Below are 19,931 nucleotides of genomic sequence, written 5' to 3'. Positions count from 1 at the left end.
TCCGTCTAAAATTCTGTACCATTCACCAGATAGTATATTGTACTAAAGAAAGATAGAGCGAGTTAAGAAATTAGCCTTCTATATATGCATAAATCATAATCATGCAACTGATCCCAAACTGAAACAAAACATTGAATTAGCCTTTTTCATTTGTATCTTGTCCTGCACCCACCATCTCTTCCTTGACTTCTTTATCTCCTCCTTCCTTCTCATTCCTTTTCCCTGAAACTTGATTCCATGTTGCTATCGAAATTAGACCTTGAAAATGTCGCTAAGCAGCCTACTATGCTCGAGGTACTTGCATTCGTTATATGATGTATCTATGGTTTTCGGCTGGTGTATCTATGGGATTTAGTTGATGTATTTATGGTTCTTAGTTGATGTATCTTCCATACTTGATGTAACCATGATTTATGAGGATCGGGAAGAGAAATATGAAGCATCAGCCATTTTAGACTTAAAATTTGAACACTTGATAAAATTCCGATCAAAATTTACCTACAAATAGGATTAAATTAATTGTGCATATTCAGAGCCTTATTTTGGTTCATTCTCTTATCTTCCCTCAAACCCTGAACTTTTTCAAACTTTCTAGGTCTTTTTATTTAAATTTCGATTTTTTTGGGGTTTGAGGCTTCAAATTGGGGTTTGTATTTTCGATCATGTAATATCGATATTTTTGAGGGTTTTTATGCTTCAGATTAGGGTTTATGTTTCCTATCATGTAAATATTTCAATTTGTGAATTGGAGAGAAGGATCACTAACTATCGTGATTTTTGTATCAGAATTGATTTAGTATATTTTCCCTGTTTTAGATGATTATCAGCTTCACAGCTTGTCGTGTTTAGCTCCCTTGTATTAACTTCTGTAGCCTCTAAAAATTTTCCGAATCAGCCTGTGACTAGGGCTTGTTCTCTCTTTGGTTTCTGGTTTGTTTTCTTTCCGTTGCAGATCATTTGCAAAGGAATATTTTAAGTCATTGGCTGACCAAAACCGCATATGTGGTATTTAGGGAAAAAAACATTACTGAAAGCTGCAGAATGAAACATGTGCTTTGGTGAAATTCATGAACGGAAATATGTGTGAAGGTTTGTGGTTATTCTGTGAGAATTATGAGAAATAACCTGGCACCCGTGTAGATCAAGGCCAAGGGATAAAGTCCCAATGTTGGCTATAGTATGGGGTTCATGGGATTTTCGCAAAGTGAATTTCCATAGAGATGGGGTCCTGCTCCCTTTACGTTGGTGCATTAACTGCTTGAAATCACCGCCTTTGTCATTGAGACAATACATTCCCTTTACTCAAAGATTCTTGTGAATTGTGTACTCCCCTACTCAAAACTTGAACCCATCTCCGAAGAAGTTACTAAGTGCAGACTGCAGAGTGAGTAAACAAAGTACATCTTTATATTAATCCTTGAAATGTTGTTCTGTCATCGGTTGAGGTGAGAACCCCATGAGGGAGTGTATTGTCTCTTAATGAAAAAGGCGGTGATTTCAGTTGTCTAAAATGACTGTCTCTCGAACAATTGTTCTATCTTAAGGCTTGAGTTGTAGTTGCCAATAGAATCTCCCGTTTGGCAGATCTCCACGTTTACTTTAAACTTTACATGTTCTTGTAAATAGATAGTTTACAGAAGAAACTCTGAGTGACGGTATTTTCATCAGAATACTATATATATGCTGGTGTATGGTTGCAAGACTGTTTTATTCGACTTCCTGCAAAGGAGAGGAAATGTACTTATTTCATAGAATTCTCTTAATTGCAATGTTTATTTGCAAGCTATTGTTGAGTTGCTTGAGGAAGAAAATGTCCACATTCCTTCATGGATCTGCTTTAGCTCTGTCGATGGCAAGCACGCCTCATTGGGAGAATTCGAAGAATCTCTTAATATTATCAATAAGAGTACAAAGGTTACGATTAATTGTAGGAATAAACTGTGCACCACCACTTTACGTTGATGGTCTAATTCCCAAATTTAAGAAGGTAAACACTGCACCCAATGTAATTAAAATCTATTGAAAAGCCTGCTTGAGTTACAAGTTTTCCATGGGATTTTAATTGGCTTCCTTTTCCTATTACGGTTGACAGACAAGTTGATAGCAGTTTATCCGAACAATGGCGAGATATAGGATGGCAAAGCAAAGAGATGGTTGGTGAGACACTTGCTTGATCTTCCTCTAATTTTATACATGTTTTTTTGTTTAATGATGACATTAACTGACATTTGTATCTCAAAGACGATCATAATGATTTCCATTGTGCTGTTTGTTTCAACATTGCAGCCACCCCAACGTTCGAAGGACGGTGATTTTGGATTATTAGCTTTAAGATGGTCAGGAGATTGGCTATTCGTCACTCCACTCTTTTGCTTCCATGTTAGTAAGTTTATGTTTGAGTTTATTCGTAATGTTCAAAAATGGTTGTATCTGGCTCAAGAAGTAATACCCTAATGTACTAATGTGTTTTTGTGGCGTTGGTGAAGGCTATGAAAAACCCAAGAAGTAGTTGTTGATGCTGTTGATTTATTCGTTGCGTATCGTGGCTGCTACTGATTTATCTGTCGATGTTGCTGATTTATTCATTGCGTATTCCGATCAGCTGATGCAACCTGATTTCTCAGTTTGTTTTAACAATAATATAGGTCTCCCCTTTCTTTAATCTTATTTCTCAACCTTTGTTTTAAATTTTTCTATTTGTGTTTTTCTTTTCAAAATAGGTGTCAAATAGCTTGTATTCATTCACATGTGATCAGGTTGTAAATAGAGAAAGGAAAATGTTGTAAATGGGAGACCTACATTGTTGTTAAAAATGATTTGACTACTTTTAATACCCTATACATGGGTTTCAGAGGGAAGAAAGGAGAGTCCCGAAGGTCCATGACAATGCAGATACTATAAGGAAGGCTTTAAATCTCGGAGTTAGTGTGAAAATTATTACTGGTATGTCCACCTCAACGGTAAGAACAATATTTATGGATTGTATACACTATAAGGTAATGAAAATGAATTTCCTTTGCTACAATGGTTGAAATTTTTATCAGGTGGTCAACTAGCAGTAGGAAAAGAAACTGGTCGTCGCTTGGGCATGGGTACCAACATGTGACATTTTAATATAATCCAGAGCATAAATATGAAATTGTCAAGTGATTGCAAGCTTAGAAATATATTTGTGGAATGACTGGTGATGAAGTGGATGATGCCCCAACTCTTAAGAAGGCTTTCATTAGTGTTGTATTCACAAGTAGAGCAATCTTACAGAGAAAGAAAAATCACACTGTATGTTTTATCTTAGAAACATAACCCAATTTAATTTCTTTCTTCAAATCTTATAGTCCTCTTTGTTAGCCAATTATGTACGAAGTATATATTTTGCAAGATACTCCATTTCACAACCAATCAAAGGTTTACATGACAGACATATGCAACATTTATTTAAATAACACTTTAAGCTTCTATGACTTTACCTTATAAGGTTTTTGCTATTTTTCTGCCGGGCCTGCAGATTTATGTTGTTTCTATCACTATTCATATTGTATAAATTACTTTCTGTCTTTTGAGATGTTGATTTTATCAGTCGTGAAGTCCTTGTGTGCTGGTATTATTTATTTCGTAGTTGTTTCCTTACACTTTTCCTTTCTAAATGACAGCTTGGCTCTCATATGGAAATTTGATTTCTCACCCTTCATTGGTTCTAATCATTGCCATTCTCAATGATGGTATAAAATAATAGTTTGTAGGCATCTTCGGCTCTAATGAACATTATTGGAGAGATTGGCCGCGTTTTGCGAATTCGAGGTACTTTAGAACACTTTTTTGTGAATTTACGCATGTCCATTGATTAAAAACGATTATGCGGAGTACAATTTTTTTTGTAGTTTTATCCGTATTTTTTTCTCTGTTTTCATGTAATACTTTTTTACGACAAAGTAATACTCGAAGATCCAATTGAGAGGTACATATCACACCTTTTCCGGTAGAATCCAGTAATATTCTGAAAAATGAGACTATATTGTTAAGTTGTTTGATTTTAGGTTAGTTTTCTATGCGTTTTTTGCTTTTGATTGAATTTCTTTTTCCTTTTGAGGGTAAAGAATAGAAAAGGGGGAATATTGACGGTGGCGGATATTTTTTTGTTAGTTGTAGTTACTCTGTTTAAGGTTTAGGGTTGCTACACTCATAGGGTTTCGGGTTTATGCTTATGAATTGGGAAAGTTAGATTTTCCCTATACACCCGACTCTTCTTTCTCTCCCTCCTTTTGTTTGTTTTCTCTATGTGGGTTGTATGCGAAAAAGGTTCAGCCTTTTGGTTCTGTACAATTTTAGTAAAAGTTGTCTACTTGACTATCCAGGAAAAGGATTTTGCCTATGCAAATCTTCAGTAGAACTTTGGCACTTTATTTAGGATATAGTTGTAACTGTTGTGTATACCATGTTCAAACCAGATGTTAGTCACAATATATATGATCTTGTGCAGAAGAAAAATCATGAAGTGAAATTGTGTCAGTTTTCATCTCTATTGATCTTGAAAGAGACATCATTGAACAAGTCTTTGAGTATGTATAAGGTACTGACTAGAGTCTTCTGTCTTTTTCTAAACCAATGCCCTTTTTAGTGTGAAGGAAAGATAAATGATGTGAAAAGAGGCTTCTTCTGAGCCAACTATTCCATTCTAAGGGTGTTCTTTAGTTTATTGATAAATTATGCATGTGGATACTTGAGGCATGAAATTTCTGCAGCTTTTCTTGGTGATGCCCTTCTTTTATGTGTTGGTCGCATTATCTTCTCATAATTCGTAGTATGGTATTGCTTATTAAAATATACACGCAAGATAGTCTCAAATCTCACTTTCTTTGCTTCAGCTAAATGCAGAGTTCCACCCAAATTAAATTGATTGGATTAACTGGTGTTCCAGAAGAGATACGAAAAATGACTCGTGCATACAGAGTGTATAACAAGAAGACAACAGAGGAATTGAAGGATCAGTTTATCTTGTTGGCCACTCTATAGTCATGTATGTGCAAATTCAGTACCTTATTGCTTCTCTAGGCTCACTTTTACTTTTTGATTGATTCATCATTGGACTGTCGAGCTAGGCGTTTCCCATTTTCATTTTCCTGTTGTTATATACTCTGTATTTGAAAAGAAGATTATTGGTTATGACTCCTGAATCCTTGATTACTGTCCTTGCTATTTTCTGTTTGAAATCAATGTAAGACATGCTGATGTTCCTCTTATCACTTGATCCTATTTCTGTTGTCTCCAAGAGAAGATGACCATGTTATAAATGAGCTTTGCTACAAGTATGCAAGTGTCGGGCATGAGCTCTGTGAATTCTGTTGTGTGTTTATGACCTAAATTAAAAGTAACTTTAGAGACCATATCCACGCCACTGTCAGTTATTCGACATGGATACATAAGGTGAACTGGAAGTCCTTGGTAGCAGTAGCGTAACTAATATATGGAGTACTTGATTGAAGAGGATAGGATTTTCTTTCTGTCTGCCTAAGTTTCTTGTGAATTGATGCCTATTCCAGGGATGTTATGCTAGGTTTGGATTTTTAGTGTATTTTGAAGAGTACAATTGGTTTTGATGGTGAATGTTGGGTGGTTATGATGAAGGCTCATAGGGATAAAGTAGTCTTTGAAATTGGTCATGAGTACTCTATAATGGTATTTTGAGTCGTGCATATTCATTGTTGTTAGATTATACTGAGTATGTAGAACAAGTAATGCCCTGCACTAATATTCTTAAATAGTTTAGTAGTATAGATTATGTAGAACAAGTAATGTCCTGCACTTAAAAAGTGCCGAAGATATTCTTATAATTTAGTAGTATAGATTATTTTTGTGTTGGACTCTGAAATTAGTTTGAATAATAAAAATCTTTATGAAACAATGTGTTTCAGTGATCATATGGTGAGCACTACTGGTAGCTTTAACACCAAGTCAATCTCAGTGGTGTGCCATTGTGCGTCTTTTTCTACTTAATGTGCTTGCGTCTCTTCGAAAACCCGATTCAAGTATGTTTTTAAAGCGAACCGGCCTTAATATGTCATGTATGTCGGCCAATTATCCGTTTTCATATTTGTTCCTCTTCCTCTCTCCCATTATCATTCCTAATCCTCTCCCTCTCTCCCATTATTCCCCCCCCCCCCAACCCATGTAAGGAAGAGTCATGTGAGCTAATTGAGTCTACAAAACACGTATGGAGGGAGTTAATATTCACAAGGTAGCTTCTTGCTTGATGAGTTAAGAAGAACAAGGAGATGACCTTTGCATCCACTGCGAATCCCTCAGTTCCTGTAAAAGTTAACAAAATACATAAACAACGAATAACGTCCAACAACCTTCAAATTGAAGTTTTTTCTATCTTGTACTCCTGACTCCCCAATTATGAGTTTTATCATTGACGATAACAGGGCCTAAGTATCATTTGTATGTGTATTTATTCCTAAATCCAAATCAAATCTTCACAATACGTTTGCATTATCCATAAGTATTTTGCACAGATCTTTTACGTAAACCTATTTACATCATAGATTTTTATATCTTGGGGGACCGTGCGCGCTAGCGCACGGGCCAACAACTAGTATTTTTAAAAACGAGATAGAAAGTTAATTAGAAACTCACACTTTCCCCAAGTTTATAGAATTAAAACCGAGTTAACCTCAAAATAAAGACCTACATTTTGGTTTTAATCACCAATCAGGACCTATGTTTTATTTAGTCGCCGTTTAGGACCTATAAAAATAAATTATGACCGTTGTTAACCAAATGTGAGTTAAATGTGGACCCGAACTATAAGTAAATTCATTATTTTTTGAAACGTAAAAGCACAAGAAACGCAGCGTTTCCATTTTTTGGAGTGAAAACTCCTTCCTGCGAATCCTGCGCAATTCGTCTTCCTCCTCCTCCTCAATGTAACTCGAAAATTTTCATTGTCAAAGATATAAGCCGTCTGCAAGAGCTACCCAAACGAGGAAATTGCAGAAAAATTCACACCAATTATCAAAGGTATTTACTTTACTTGTGTGCTGCAAAAAAAATTTCCCTCAAAATTGATTTGATTTGTACTGGGTATGTTAGGATTTAGGGATTGAAGATGCAAGTTCAAATGTTTTTTTATCTTTTTTTGCGATTTTATGTTGTTTAAGATTTGTGTTTATGGGGGGTGGTATATTAATCTAAAAAGACAAAAAGATAGGCAAAGAGTTTATGAATTGGGTGCAATTGAAAAACTGATTAGGGTTAGAACTATTAGAACAGGGGAAATTGTTTAAGAGATTAGTAAATTGAATTAGAATTTATTTTATAATTGGTTTGTATTTGAAGCTTTGAAGTTGCTTCTGAGTCATTGATCACTTAAGCGTCTTTGATAACTAGTAAGTGATTACTCCCCACAATTTTGTTGGTTCTTTGTGTTAGAGTATATTTACATATTTCATATGCCATATATTCCGTGTAAATATTCTTAGAGAACATTGTGATAGTTATGCATTGATTTAGCAATCTTGTAGTTATAGAAAGTGTGATCATTCTCTACGTAATTATAGCCTAACTGTAATACTTTGTACACCAATTCTTAAATGGACTTGGTCCATACTAAATTTATTGTGAACCATGCCTGAAAATAAAGTCAACAACTTGTTCCCAATTTATTTTGCCATTTTATTAAGATTATTATGAAATAAATATCAAATTAGTGTCGTTGATACATGTTGTGCTTGAATAATGTAATTTTAATTCACAATTCGCTTCTAAAAATATAGGGTTACTATGCTTCAAAAAATGGTTACTATATCTAAGAATTTTGGTGTTTAGTTTATTATAGTTACTATATGAACAATAAAGGTCACCTATGAATGTCAAAAGGGTGCTAGAGAAAACTATTGATTTTGCGTCTACACTAATATTATTGTGGACCAGGTCTACGCAAGAATAATGTATCTAAGGTTAATTAGTCAATGCAAATAATCAAGGAATTATCTTTTAACACTTTGAAGTGGTGGAGAAAGTGCAAGACCAGTAGTATTTTGGTGTTTTGAGCAGCTATTTAGTATGTATTTGAGGCCCTGTAAAAATACGTTTTATGCTCTTTGATTATATGCTTAGATAATTTTCCATCCACTTCACGTTCATCACTATGTACCAGGGAAACTTACTCACTTTAATTAGCTTGATCTGTCTCTCTCTTTTGTGAAATATGTCTTCTGATTTGTGAATCTAGTAGTACCTCTTGAACTAATTCATTTGGTTGCCCTTGGTATTAAATGTTGGTTCCATCTTATTGTGGTTTTGTTTAGTGATTTTGAACTTCTAAAGTTTTGTCAATAAGATGTATTTAAGTAATAGTTAAGTACTATAGTATCAGTGGATTTCTTGTTCCTGCACTGAACTCACATGCTAGTATTCCGTACAGTACCAGAGCTCAGGGAGATGGATGTTGTATTTTTAAGCATTGTAATCTACGTAAAAGGGTAGTAAATTATGTAGCAGAATAGGCTGTAATTTTCAATTTTGGAGCTGAAATGTTAGAAAACTCGTAAATAAGCAATAAGGACCTATGTTATTGAAGTTATTGAGTAAAGAACATAAGTTTTATATTTTTTGCTCCGGTGAGCTAAACTTGGTTAACTTTCCGGATTGTTAATATTAGGTCCCAATTGGTGAGTAAATAAGAGTGAGGTCCTGATTGGTGATTTATATGAAAACTTAGGTCCCAATCTTGTACTTAACTCAATTAAAACTTGTACAACCATGTCATGTGGCTCTGTGTGCTAATCTAATTTCCACAGTTGTCTGAAACTGCACATTCAAAGCTACATCTGAAAGCATCATCAATCAATGAAGATGCGAAGAGTGAAGCAGGAGAGCTCATTCATGTCCTCTTCTCATTGATTTTATGGCCTCTACTCAGCAACATCGTTGCGTCTTCGGTTCGTCTTCTTCCTCTTTCCTATTTTTGCGCAAATCTGGGCATGTCTTTCATTTCTTTGATTTTCATCTTTTCTGGGGTCGAATTTTCTTTGAAATTAACAGTTGGGAATATACCTTATGATGCAACTGAAGAACAGCTGATTCAAATTTGTGAAGAGGTCGGTCCCGTTGTTTCTTTCAGGTTGGTCTTTTCCCTCTTTTTCTCAATTTTCTCAATTTTTTAGTTCTTTAAACTATACCCTAGTTTGAACTAAACCCTACTTAGTGGTACTGCTATTCCAAAAATTATTGTTTCTAGAATAATAATAATAAAGTTGGGTGCTAGAATTTTGTGCTTCAATTAGTGAGGTTTTAGATTTAGTTGGAGAATTATGTTGCTTCGAGTGCGAGTGGGTTGTGGCAGGGGCTGATCAAGGGATTTTCTTGGTTTTGGGTGGCGAGTTTTGTTTGTTTAAGCAAAATTTAGCATAACTAGTTGAATTTGAATTTGAAATTGAAATCTAATACGAGGGAAAATCTTTAATGACAATAGTAGCATTGTCTTGGTGGATTATCATCATTTTTGGAAGCGCTCTAACATTGTTGTTTCTAAGGTTTCGAGTTTACTTTCTTTCTATGAAGCGCGACAGAATGATTAGTCATCTCATCTATTGACTCTCTATACTATTACATATACCACTTTCTCTAGGAAAATGCTGACTGTGGGATGCAAATTCTTTTATATATACCCTTGATTCTGGTTTTTGTTTCTTGGCAAAGATGGAGTTATTGATAGGTAGGTTGTTGACCTTGTGGTAAAACAGTTTAGAGTAGGAAACATAAACTGACTTTTAAAAGATTGCGTTAGATCAAGGATGCTGTTGCATTTTTTTGTTGGGCTCCAATATGCAAACTCATTTTGGGAACCTAAGGTGATATAGGTAACCATAATTGTACGATTAATTAGGATTAAAGGTGTAACGTGTAAACTATTCAATTTTTATCAATTTCTGTTTTCATTTGTAGTGCTTGTTGAACTTGAACTTTGGATTACAATACAATATGTTTGTAAGTTGAAGTCATTTATATTCGGGTACTATTTTGGTTTGATGATCAAGGGGCTATTTTTTAGGTTTAGAGAAACACAATTCTTGAGACATCAAAGTCAAACTAAGAGGATGTTTGAAATCTCCCTCTCGTACATATTTGTTAGTTTTCCTCTATGCTGGGGATTGTTGTATGCTTTGTGGGGAGGAAAAACTTATATTGTACTTTTAATTTCCAAGAGATATTGTAAAGGGAAACTTTAGACATCTTTTGGGGTCTCATAGATCAAGTTTCATGTTGTATAAAATGATCTGAATATTGGGAAGTGCTTTCCCAGACCAGGAATTCAAATTTCGTATTCAATAATATTGTTTTCATAACTTCAACTTTCAGACTGGTTATAGATCGTGACACTGGGAAGCCAAAAGGTTATGGATTTTGTGAGTATAAGGATGAAGAAACATCACTCAGTGCTCGCCGTAATCTTCAGGGTTATGAGATTAATGGTCGGCAGTTGAGAGTAGATTTTGCTGAAAATGACAAAGGCGCTGATAGAAATCGTGAACAGGTGGTATTTATAATCCATGGCTCGTACAATCATTCTTTTAGGGCTTGTTCGGTATCATTTTTTGTTTCTTTATTAAACTCAAAACCAAAATATGAAAACCATGAAAAGTAGTTTTTAGTTTTTTGTTGCCAGTTTCAAAAATCAACCGGATTACTGTAGGTATTCTCGCTTATCTTAAATACGTTTCATAATATGTATAGCTATCAGTTGACCATTTTTTCATTCATGAGTAAATCAAAATCATATGACTTAAAACCAAAAACTGGAAAGTGGAAACTGATAGCGATACTGAACGAGCCCTTAAGTTTAAAATCCCATGTTATGTGGTTTCTTTTATTCATTGTGTTATTGGGCTGTTGTAAATAAATTCCTTAGTGCAGAGAACACTATTAAGTAAAACCGTGGTAAACATAGTAATCCAAGGTCAGGCACAGACACAGTGCATGGTATGAAAAGATAATTCTTTGACTAGTCTGGAATCCCAACTCTTTTTTTTCCCACATTGTAAAGATAAATTAAAAACTTGCTCTTGAAATTCTGTTAATGGTTCTGCTTGATCAACCAATATTTTCAAGTTTTCAACTGTGTACAATCAATATTTTTGCTCTTCTGACTATGCATTATCATAGTTTTTTTTTTAAAATAAATTGATCATTTTTTATTTTCATTTGCTGGTTGAATGTATAAAATTGAATGTAGGGTTTTATGCTTGAACACCACGACTTTGTTTGAGACCAAAATTTTCGTTCATAAACAGTTTCAAGAAAGCATTCCCTTTTAATAAATGTGTTAAGAGTTGTTAGACTGAACTTTTGGACAGAGATGGAGTTGAGGCGAGTGCAAAGTAGGAATATTGCATCTTTATGACGTAAATGGTTCTTGTTTCTTTATCAAAGGTTCCTTCAGCTCCTTTTTCCATTTCAGCTCTCATTTTTTCCTCATCTTTTGATGAATTTATTTTACCTTTTGACTTCTGATGGATATGATAGATATTCCTTTTGATTTTGCTTGAGTGTATAAATCGAAGAGGAGGTTTGGAGGACTCTTTAGAATGAGAGTAGGTGAACTGATGGCTAGTAACCTAATGGTGTGGTGGTGAAACACGCGTAAATTAGTGGGCTATGAAGAAAGAAGTGATGTATTCTGATTGTAGTTGTTAATTCGACTGTTGTAGTGTTAACTCAATCAGAAGACCTAACTGGGAGTTGGACTCTTGGGTTGCTTGAGGTCATGAGGATGAAGGAGAGTTGTGCAATTTCAAGCTTGTGGAACATGTGAAAACTCAAGCTCTGAGGTCACGATGATTTTGAGAGGCTGTAAGTTTGTGAGCATATCTTGAGTTTAATACCTTCTGTTGCTGTTCATTTCCCTGCTAATGATTACAGCGAAGAGAATTTTATTGAAAACATGCCCTTCACATCCTTTTGCTGCAATGCAGCAACAGAGAAGTGGGAGTGAGAATGTTGAGATAGGCCAGACAAAAAAGGGGGCTTAGGGAGGCCAGTGAAAAGGTTAAGATTGTGGTGAAAAAACATATCTTAAACGCGGACTACATAAAGTTGTTCTCACTGTGCTGTTTTTTATTGATTTTCGAATGAGACTATATTGAGGTGCATACATGGATTAAATGCTAGCAGGTATTATATTAGAAAGGAGAATCATGGGATACTGGTAGATGATCTAAAGACAGCGAGGTTCCTCAATATGGAATGTTTTATCTCTGGTGGAAGGGATCTGCTGCTGGAGGCACGTGGACAAACAATGTTGAGGGTGAATAGGAGTCTCATGTTTGAGGAAAGCTGGCTGTTGGTGTTCAAGATACTAAGCTCTTTAAAAGAATGATTTGGAGAATTGTTAATGCAGCACAACCAAGATTCCAGTACTTGAGGGGGGTTACAAACAAATGGATTCTCTCAATTTCCAACCCTAGGACAAACTACTGTCATAAGAGTATAAGTTAAAGTCACTTTAGGTTGCAATAAGTACAAAGATGATTAGGATCAAGCTCTCATGGACATGTGTTGTTTAAGCTAGTTGGTCCAATAAGAGAGGAAGTCTATTCTAAGAATTAGAACTGGAATTGGCAGCTTTAAAATTCGTACCTGGGTGTCAATTATTTTGGGTTAGGCTTAAGAAGGGTTTTCTTTGTAGGCAAATGAATCTTGTAGTTATATTTCTTGAATTAAGTACGTCATGTCCTCGGTCTTTCATTTCCGCATCTTTTCTTCCGGGGAAAAAAGGGAATGGCAATTTTTTGTTCTTTTGATTACAAGTGCTCAAAATTGCTCCTATTTCTCACTGCAGGGTAGGGGTGGACCAGGACTGGCTACAAATGTTGGTTAGTTTAGTTTCTTCCTCAACTGTTTCAGCTTTTAGAGGTCTTCCTTTATCTTTTTTCATATGGAGGCTTAGACCTGTGAATAATATCCTAATGGAGTTACTATGTTGACAGATGCTCAGAAGCAGGTAGGAAGCCCAGCTACCCTTGTGGATGCATCATTTCATCAGCCAATTGGCCTACCAATAGCTATGACTGCTTCTTCTGTTATGGCAGGAGCTCTTGGTGGTTCTCAGACTGGTAAGGTAAATCAAAACGGTTTTCAGAATCAGTCACTTATTGGCAATGACCCTTTAACGCATCATCTGGCCAACATGTCCAGGAGTCAACTGAATCAAGTTATACATGAAATTAAGGTAAATATTGCAAAAGAGCTATTTTCAAGAATTATTTTACATGTTCATGTATTTACTTTCAACCTCGTTCCAGATGCTTTCTATGCAAAACAAGGACCTTGCACGTCAACTTTTGCTTGTGAGCCCACAGCTTCCAAAAGCTCTCTTCCAGGTTCTCTTCAACTCTGAGCTGCTGCCATTGATTTGTAAAATTACTTAAGTTTGTCCTTTCTGTCTGGGTGTAGCAACGAATTTAACCTCCATGCTTCAGTTTATGGTAGTGACCTTACGTGAACGGGAAGTTGGGGGGGGGGGGGGGGGGGGGAGGGTATGATATCCTCTGTATCTATAGAAGCAGAAATGTCATTGTTGAGCAAGCTTCTGATGGTTAATTTACTATGATTATGAAATAGTTTGTGTCGCAAAAGCTTTTCATCAAGGTTGAATAAGTCTGTGATTGGGAATTTGGGATCGTCTTGGCTCTCCACCAGTGTTACCCAATACCCATAGAGCGGTGCTGTGGGGACCTATTATGCAAGTTGGCCTGTTCTGTGGTTCATGCAGTAGATAACGTGATATGCTTTTGGTTTGTGGTATACTGGTTAGATGTTCAGTTTGCTAATCAATCTTTAATACCAGTGTTACAGTTTTTTTCTTAAATTTTAAACTACGTACATTTCTTTCATATTCACTCAATCCCCAAATGAGAATTATGTGCATGTTATCCCCGAGCTTTTTGCTTAAATTGCGTCCTTTATAAAAGTAAACAGGCTCATTCATAAAAATTTCTTGGCTATCTGTAATTTTCTTAAAGTAGCTTAAAAGGGAAAGTTATCAGAAAATAAGGCTACAGAAAGTTGAAAAGTCAAAGCGTAAAATAATCACTGTAAAACCTTGCACTTAAACTTTTTAAGCTTCCAACAACGACTAGACACTAAAATAGCTTGCCATCCTGCCTACAGGTGCATGGTGTGTTTGTATGGTCATAACCACTGATTGTTTGATGAGTAACAGTTTATCGTAAATAAATTAATAATCTGTATTAATTTATCTGAAATACGACAATCTTGACCTTTTGAATGTGCTGAACTGTTGGTAATACTCTGAAAAATTTACTGTGGGGGTATGAGGCGTTTATTATGGAGGTTTTTGCTCTTTATTTCAATTTGACGCATGTTTTCCTTCTCAGGTTGGCACAATAATAATGATATTAATCTGGGAAGTCATATTAGTTCCTTGTAGTGTCATTGTCATGGTTCTCTTTAAAGTTTAAACATTTTGATTTTATGAATTGGTTTATGTTTATTTTAAGAGCTTTTAGAAACAACTTGATTAATTTTCTTTCTCCTTCACTATGCATTGCCGAATCAGCAGTTCACCATGTAGATTTAGGACACTGACATGATCTTGGCTTTGTAATTAGTTGCTGCTAACACAGTAACACTGCTGGTTAATCCTTTTTATTTTCTGGAGTTGTTATTTTTGTTTTATTTCATTGTATTCTTGTTGTGGGTTTCTTGGGTGTCCTGTTTGTGTTGCGGAATCCAAAAGCTGATAGTTGTTAGGAATATTTTTATGTGATGTTTTATTGGCAGAGTAGGTTGTGCTTTTGTTCCATATATATGTTGTTTGTTCCAAAAATCAAGTTTCAAAATGCGTTCTGTGCCAAACGTTCTTACTTCTTTTTGTTTGTATTCGCGTGCAGGCACAAATAATATTGGGGATGGTGACACCACAAATGGTATGTAAAGGAAGCTATGACAGTATCATAATAGTTTATTTTACAATTTTACCTATTCAAATTGTTAGAATAACCTTACGTTCTGGTACCTTCAGTTGCAGATGCCAAATCTAAGGCAACAGACCCCAAATCCAGCTGTTCCAACACCACGTCCTTCAATGCAACATACCCTACAGGGACACCGTCCACCTGTTCAGTCTCTTACCGGGTTGCCCTCTTTCACTCCATTATCCTCTGTGTCCCAGAATCCTTTGGCACACAACCAGTTCTCAGCACCATTGCCACTTCATCCGCAACTGCGACCTCAGCAACCAAATCTTAACCAGATGGTCGCACCATCACAAAGTACAGTTCCTGCGCATTCTGGGCTTTCATCACATCTCTCTACACGTCCACAACCTCTAAGTGGACTGCATATGCCACCTGTATCTTCCTCTTCATTTAGGCCTGTTCAAGCTCCACCATTGCAACATCCAGGACATGCTGGTATTAAAACCACTCAAAATGTAAACCTTCAGCCTACCTTTCAAAGCCACTCAGATCCCGGATATAAGGTTAGAGAGTTATCCTGTATCTTCTCATGGTTTAGTAGGTGATAAAAAGTTAAAAAATGGACATAATTTGTGCATTTTGGAGCCATGAACTCAGTAGAGCATGAGAAATATTTGAGAGGGCATGGGAAAAGAGGGGAGTCATGTTTCATAATGCAAAGGTAGTAGCTTTTTTAGTAATATCTCTGTTGGAGAATTGATTTTGTGAACAATTGGTGCTACATCAGGTTGCCTCTTCAGTACGCCCGGCTTCGGTGGAGGCTATTAAAAAGGACACTCCCGTACGTGCAAAAACTGCCAGGGACACAACTTTGGCAAGTCGGACAAACACCTTAAAGAACTTGGCGTCAGTAGCTTCGGTATCTGATCATAAAGATTCTCAAGATCAGATGGTTCGCCCTTCAAAAGTTATGAAGTTGGATAATGAAAGAGGTACTCCTTTCTCATCTGCTGGATTAGCTACACCAAGCGCCACTGCCGTTGCAAGTAGCTCTGGTGCAGCTGGTCAAAGCTCTAGCCTAGAAGCGCAGAATATAGAGAAACAAGCCCCACAGGTATTTTGGTGCAGATTGCTTCTGACATTCACTTCATTCATTCATATATCCTTCAGCTTTAAAAAATTTGCGTTCTTTTCTTTCTCCATCTAGCTAGCCTTTGAAGAATTTTTTTCAATTTTTAGAATTTGGACTAAGTGGCGGTGTTCGGTTATGAGACTAGTGGCAATGATAATTGGAATTTGTTGAGTGTCAAAAGGCTTGAATCGCATGTTGAGTATTATCACTAGGGGTGAGCCAACAGAGTACCCTGACAAAATTTCAGGATGTTGCAACAGGTTCTTGAAAATGAGAACCGGAACCTATTCCAATAGGTTGGGATTCAGGGTAGCCAGCCATTTTAAAAATTTAAATAAATTATTTTTAATTTATTGAAAAAAAAATATCTACTTTATGGTTGGGTTTTGGCTTTTTTATAGTTTGGGCTTAAATTGTATTTCTATATTTATATTTCTAAAAATTAGGTTGAATTGTTTTATATTTTGAGCATATGAAGCATTTTTTATATGCCTTAGTCCCTTATTGTGGGTATTTCATATTAGAATTGGTGTGTATAGGGTACCCAACAGGGTATCCGTTCCGAAAAATTGAGAACCGGAACGGGAACCTGTTACTAACAGGTTCCCAATTTTGTTACCCGGAACCGGAACATGCACTATGGGTTCCGGTACCGCAGGTTCCTAACAAGTTCCGGTTCCGATTCAGGGACCCTAACTTTGTGCTCACCCCTAATTATCACCAATAGTATCTTGAGATTTGGAAATGGGTGCTTATTGAAATCAGTATAATAGTATAACAACAACAATGTTATTTCACACACAACAAGAAAAAACAGTATTTGGACTCGAATTGTGATTATTATTTGTTGCTGTTAATAATTATAATAATTCTTCTTGGTTCACTAAAATTCATATGCGAGTAAATGCAGACGTAGTTTTGATTAAAAATGAAGCTGCAGGAGGAACTTGACACTTGGATAGTAGATACCATCAGGCTCCGATCCATCTGTTTCAACTGTAGATTTGCAAATTTTATGTATCCTATAAAGGAAAATTTGATTTAAAAATTCCCACCTTGGGCTGGTCTTCTTAAAATGGTCCTTACCTGATGATAACCGGCATAACGAGTTAGCGTCATACTATCCCTTTGTAATTTGTCTACCCTTCTAATTTTAGTTTAATTAAAAAATATCCTCTCTTTCCTCTCCCTCCACAGCACCTTTCTCTCTCCTCCATCTCCACAACCCCATTGCTCCTCTGTGTGACCCCCTCAGCCTCGACCCTTTCTTTTTCTTTCAAACAAACTGATGATAATGGCGGATGCAGTTATTGTTAATATTATTTATAATATTAATGCTGGGAGCCTTTATGAATTCCTAATATACATTTGTAACTCTTCTTCTTCCTCTGTCAATTACCATTTTCACCGTGTCACCATTATTAAAAGCCTGAAAAAGAAGGTAGCAAGATGAGGAGGTGTTGCAATGACAACTTGACAATAACAGAGTTTTCAGCTGTAACTTTTGTTCTCGCACCTTCATCTCTTCTCAGGCCACCAAAACACCCACAAATACCAGTACCCGCACCTCCTCCATTCACAAACACTAAATAACAGCTATTGGTTCTATGGATGAGGAGGTGGTTTGTGGTGGTGACGGCGGAGGTGGAGTTGGAGGAGGGTCTTTTTATTTCTCTCCTGCTTTACTCTGTTTTCCACCAACAGTTGGGGTCTGTCACTAATTTCTCCACTACCACCAATTTCTGAGCGACTTCTGTTTGTGGGAGTGGTTGTTCGTATACTTATGGGTTTGGAAATGGGTTGTTTGGGTATGGGTATGGGTATGGGCCTGGGCCTGGGAATGGAGGTGCAGCACGGTGAAATTTTGAGCTTGAAAGTAATTATAATAATAACAATGTTAACACTTAACACTAATAACGGATTATTAATGGGGGCGGCGGTAAATGCTTCTGCGGCTTCTCATCCTGGTGCTGCTGCTTGCTTATTACTATGCCCACATTGAATTTATTAAAATCAGTTTTTCCTCCTATAAATGGATTTTTACAACTCCATCTGCCCTAGAATAAAAGGATATGAAACCAGTTAATTTTCAGTACCCTAACTGTGCTGATACACTTCAACTAAATTTTACTTTTTCTTTTTTTATTTCACTCATTACATGCTTGAAAAGTTATCTATCAACTCATATCCAAAAAGAAAGAAAGGTCCACTATTACAGTGATTCTAGAAATAGGGAGTGATGGTCACTGATTGAAGAACCAAGGGCCAAAACATTTTAGTTAATATACTTCGAAATTTCCAATAATTTGGTTTATCATTTACTGTATTTGTAGTCAGATTTGCAACTAATATTCATGTAGTCAAATTTCTACTGGAATGATGCAACATGTTTATACATTTTAGTTAATATACTTCCAAACTTCCAATAATTTGGTTTATCATTTACTATATTTATAGTCATATTTGCAGCTAATATTCATGTAGTTAAATTTCTACTGGAATGATGCAACATGTTTATACACTTAGCTAAGTTGTGAGGAATAATAGTTTAGGACCCTAATATAATATCTAGGTATAGAAATCCTTGAGCTTAATCTGCTCTATGTTGTTTATTACTTTGTTTTATATCGAATAAGCTTAGTTAAAACTAATTTATGATATTTTTGTTGATTGCAGTTTCCACCTGATGTAGATCCTGCTTTGTTGCAACAAGTACTCAACCTTACTCCTGAACAACTGAGTTCACTACCCCCTCAACAGCAACTACAAGTCATTCAACTACAGCAGATGCTCAGATGAAACAACCACTCGAAAGATCCTCGTCTTAACATCTCCAAGTTCGTGTGTGGATAAGGGAGCAGTTTTAGGTTAACACATACGAGGGCAACCGGCTACGTTACCCGGACTCGAATACCCATATCGGACACGGGTAATGTGTCCAAGTGTCTGACACAGCTACTTTGTGAAAAAAATTGCATGATTTTGGTCCAAAATGAAGTGTCGAATTGTCCATACCCATGTCCAAGTGTCGAGGATCTGACACGGGTATTTGAGGTAAAATGAAGAGTGCTGGTAACAGAGCATCTGATTCTTTGTAATTGTTGTGACTTGTGAGCCTTTATAGAGAAATATACATAAATCAACTATAATCATTTATAGACAAAAGGTTATTTTTTTGTAGTCATGAAATTTTGGTACCAATACTCTTTCCTTTATCTTCCTCTTGAGACAAAATGTACTTTACATATTCCACAAAACCACAATTTTTGGTGTCCGGATCCTCTAGAGTTGTATCTAAACCATACATTTTAAAATCAATGACTGATTTAAAACTCTAGAGGATCCAAAACTCAATTTTTGTTATCTGAAGTAACCGTTTTCATAGCCTTTCTCTGTTTATGGCCTTAGCCTTTTTTTTTTTGTTAATTTTCTTTTTCCAATTTTGAGAACTTATGTATAAATTTAGTCAAGCGGCGTTTGGTTCGTAAGATGTACGGATTTCGAATGAAGAATGGTCTCTATGTTTAGTTTGATTTATGCATTCATTTTATCTCCTTATTTTGTGATTCTGTTTACCCTTTAGTACGATAAATTGTTTAAATTTATCTTTATAATATTTACTAAGCTATATTTTTAATAAAATATGTTTTCTTATATTCGCACGCATAATGTACATATAAGACCAGTCTCTTATATGCAAAGGAGTAAGGAAACGCATTAAGAATTTATGCTAGCCTTTAATGTCCACTACCTTTTTTGTTGCAAAAGAATAATGTTCGTTTGCTCATTTAAGCATCTCATATACTCACGAAAATTGAATATAAATTTGATTTTTGAATTTATTTATTTATTTTTTGACA

General features: G+C 35.8%; 1 protein-coding gene across 3 annotated transcripts; it reads left to right on the top strand.

The window, feature by feature from the left end:
- The first annotated feature begins 6,835 nt into the window (after positions 1-6,835).
- Positions 6,836-19,286, top strand: LOC110803448 (cleavage stimulating factor 64). 3 transcript variants are annotated; one of them, XM_022008954.2, is made up of 11 exons: positions 6,836-7,017; positions 8,799-8,939; positions 9,043-9,121; positions 10,360-10,534; positions 12,839-12,872; positions 12,987-13,228; positions 13,302-13,379; positions 14,913-14,948; positions 15,044-15,502; positions 15,727-16,053; positions 18,748-19,286. In XM_022008954.2, exons 2-11 carry the CDS (start codon positions 8,906-8,908, stop codon positions 18,868-18,870), a joined length of 1,587 nt encoding a protein of 528 aa, XP_021864646.1. In that variant the 5' UTR covers positions 6,836-7,017; positions 8,799-8,905; the 3' UTR covers positions 18,871-19,286. The 3 variants fall into 3 exon arrangements, with proteins under 3 accessions (XP_021864646.1, XP_056692384.1, XP_021864648.1); XM_056836406.1 differs by lacking the exon at positions 10,360-10,534 and having other exon boundaries at positions 12,839-12,912; XM_022008956.2 differs by lacking the exons at positions 6,836-7,017; positions 8,799-8,939; positions 9,043-9,121 and having other exon boundaries at positions 10,366-10,534; positions 12,839-12,912.
- Positions 19,287-19,931: the final 645 nt, after the last annotated feature.

The sequence above is a fragment of the Spinacia oleracea genome, chromosome 2 (genome assembly GCF_020520425.1).
Source record: "Spinacia oleracea cultivar Varoflay chromosome 2, BTI_SOV_V1, whole genome shotgun sequence".
NCBI classification, from domain to species: domain Eukaryota; kingdom Viridiplantae; phylum Streptophyta; class Magnoliopsida; order Caryophyllales; family Amaranthaceae; genus Spinacia; species Spinacia oleracea.
Note: the sequence above shows the minus strand (reverse complement) of the source record. Positions and strands in the feature narration are given on the sequence as shown.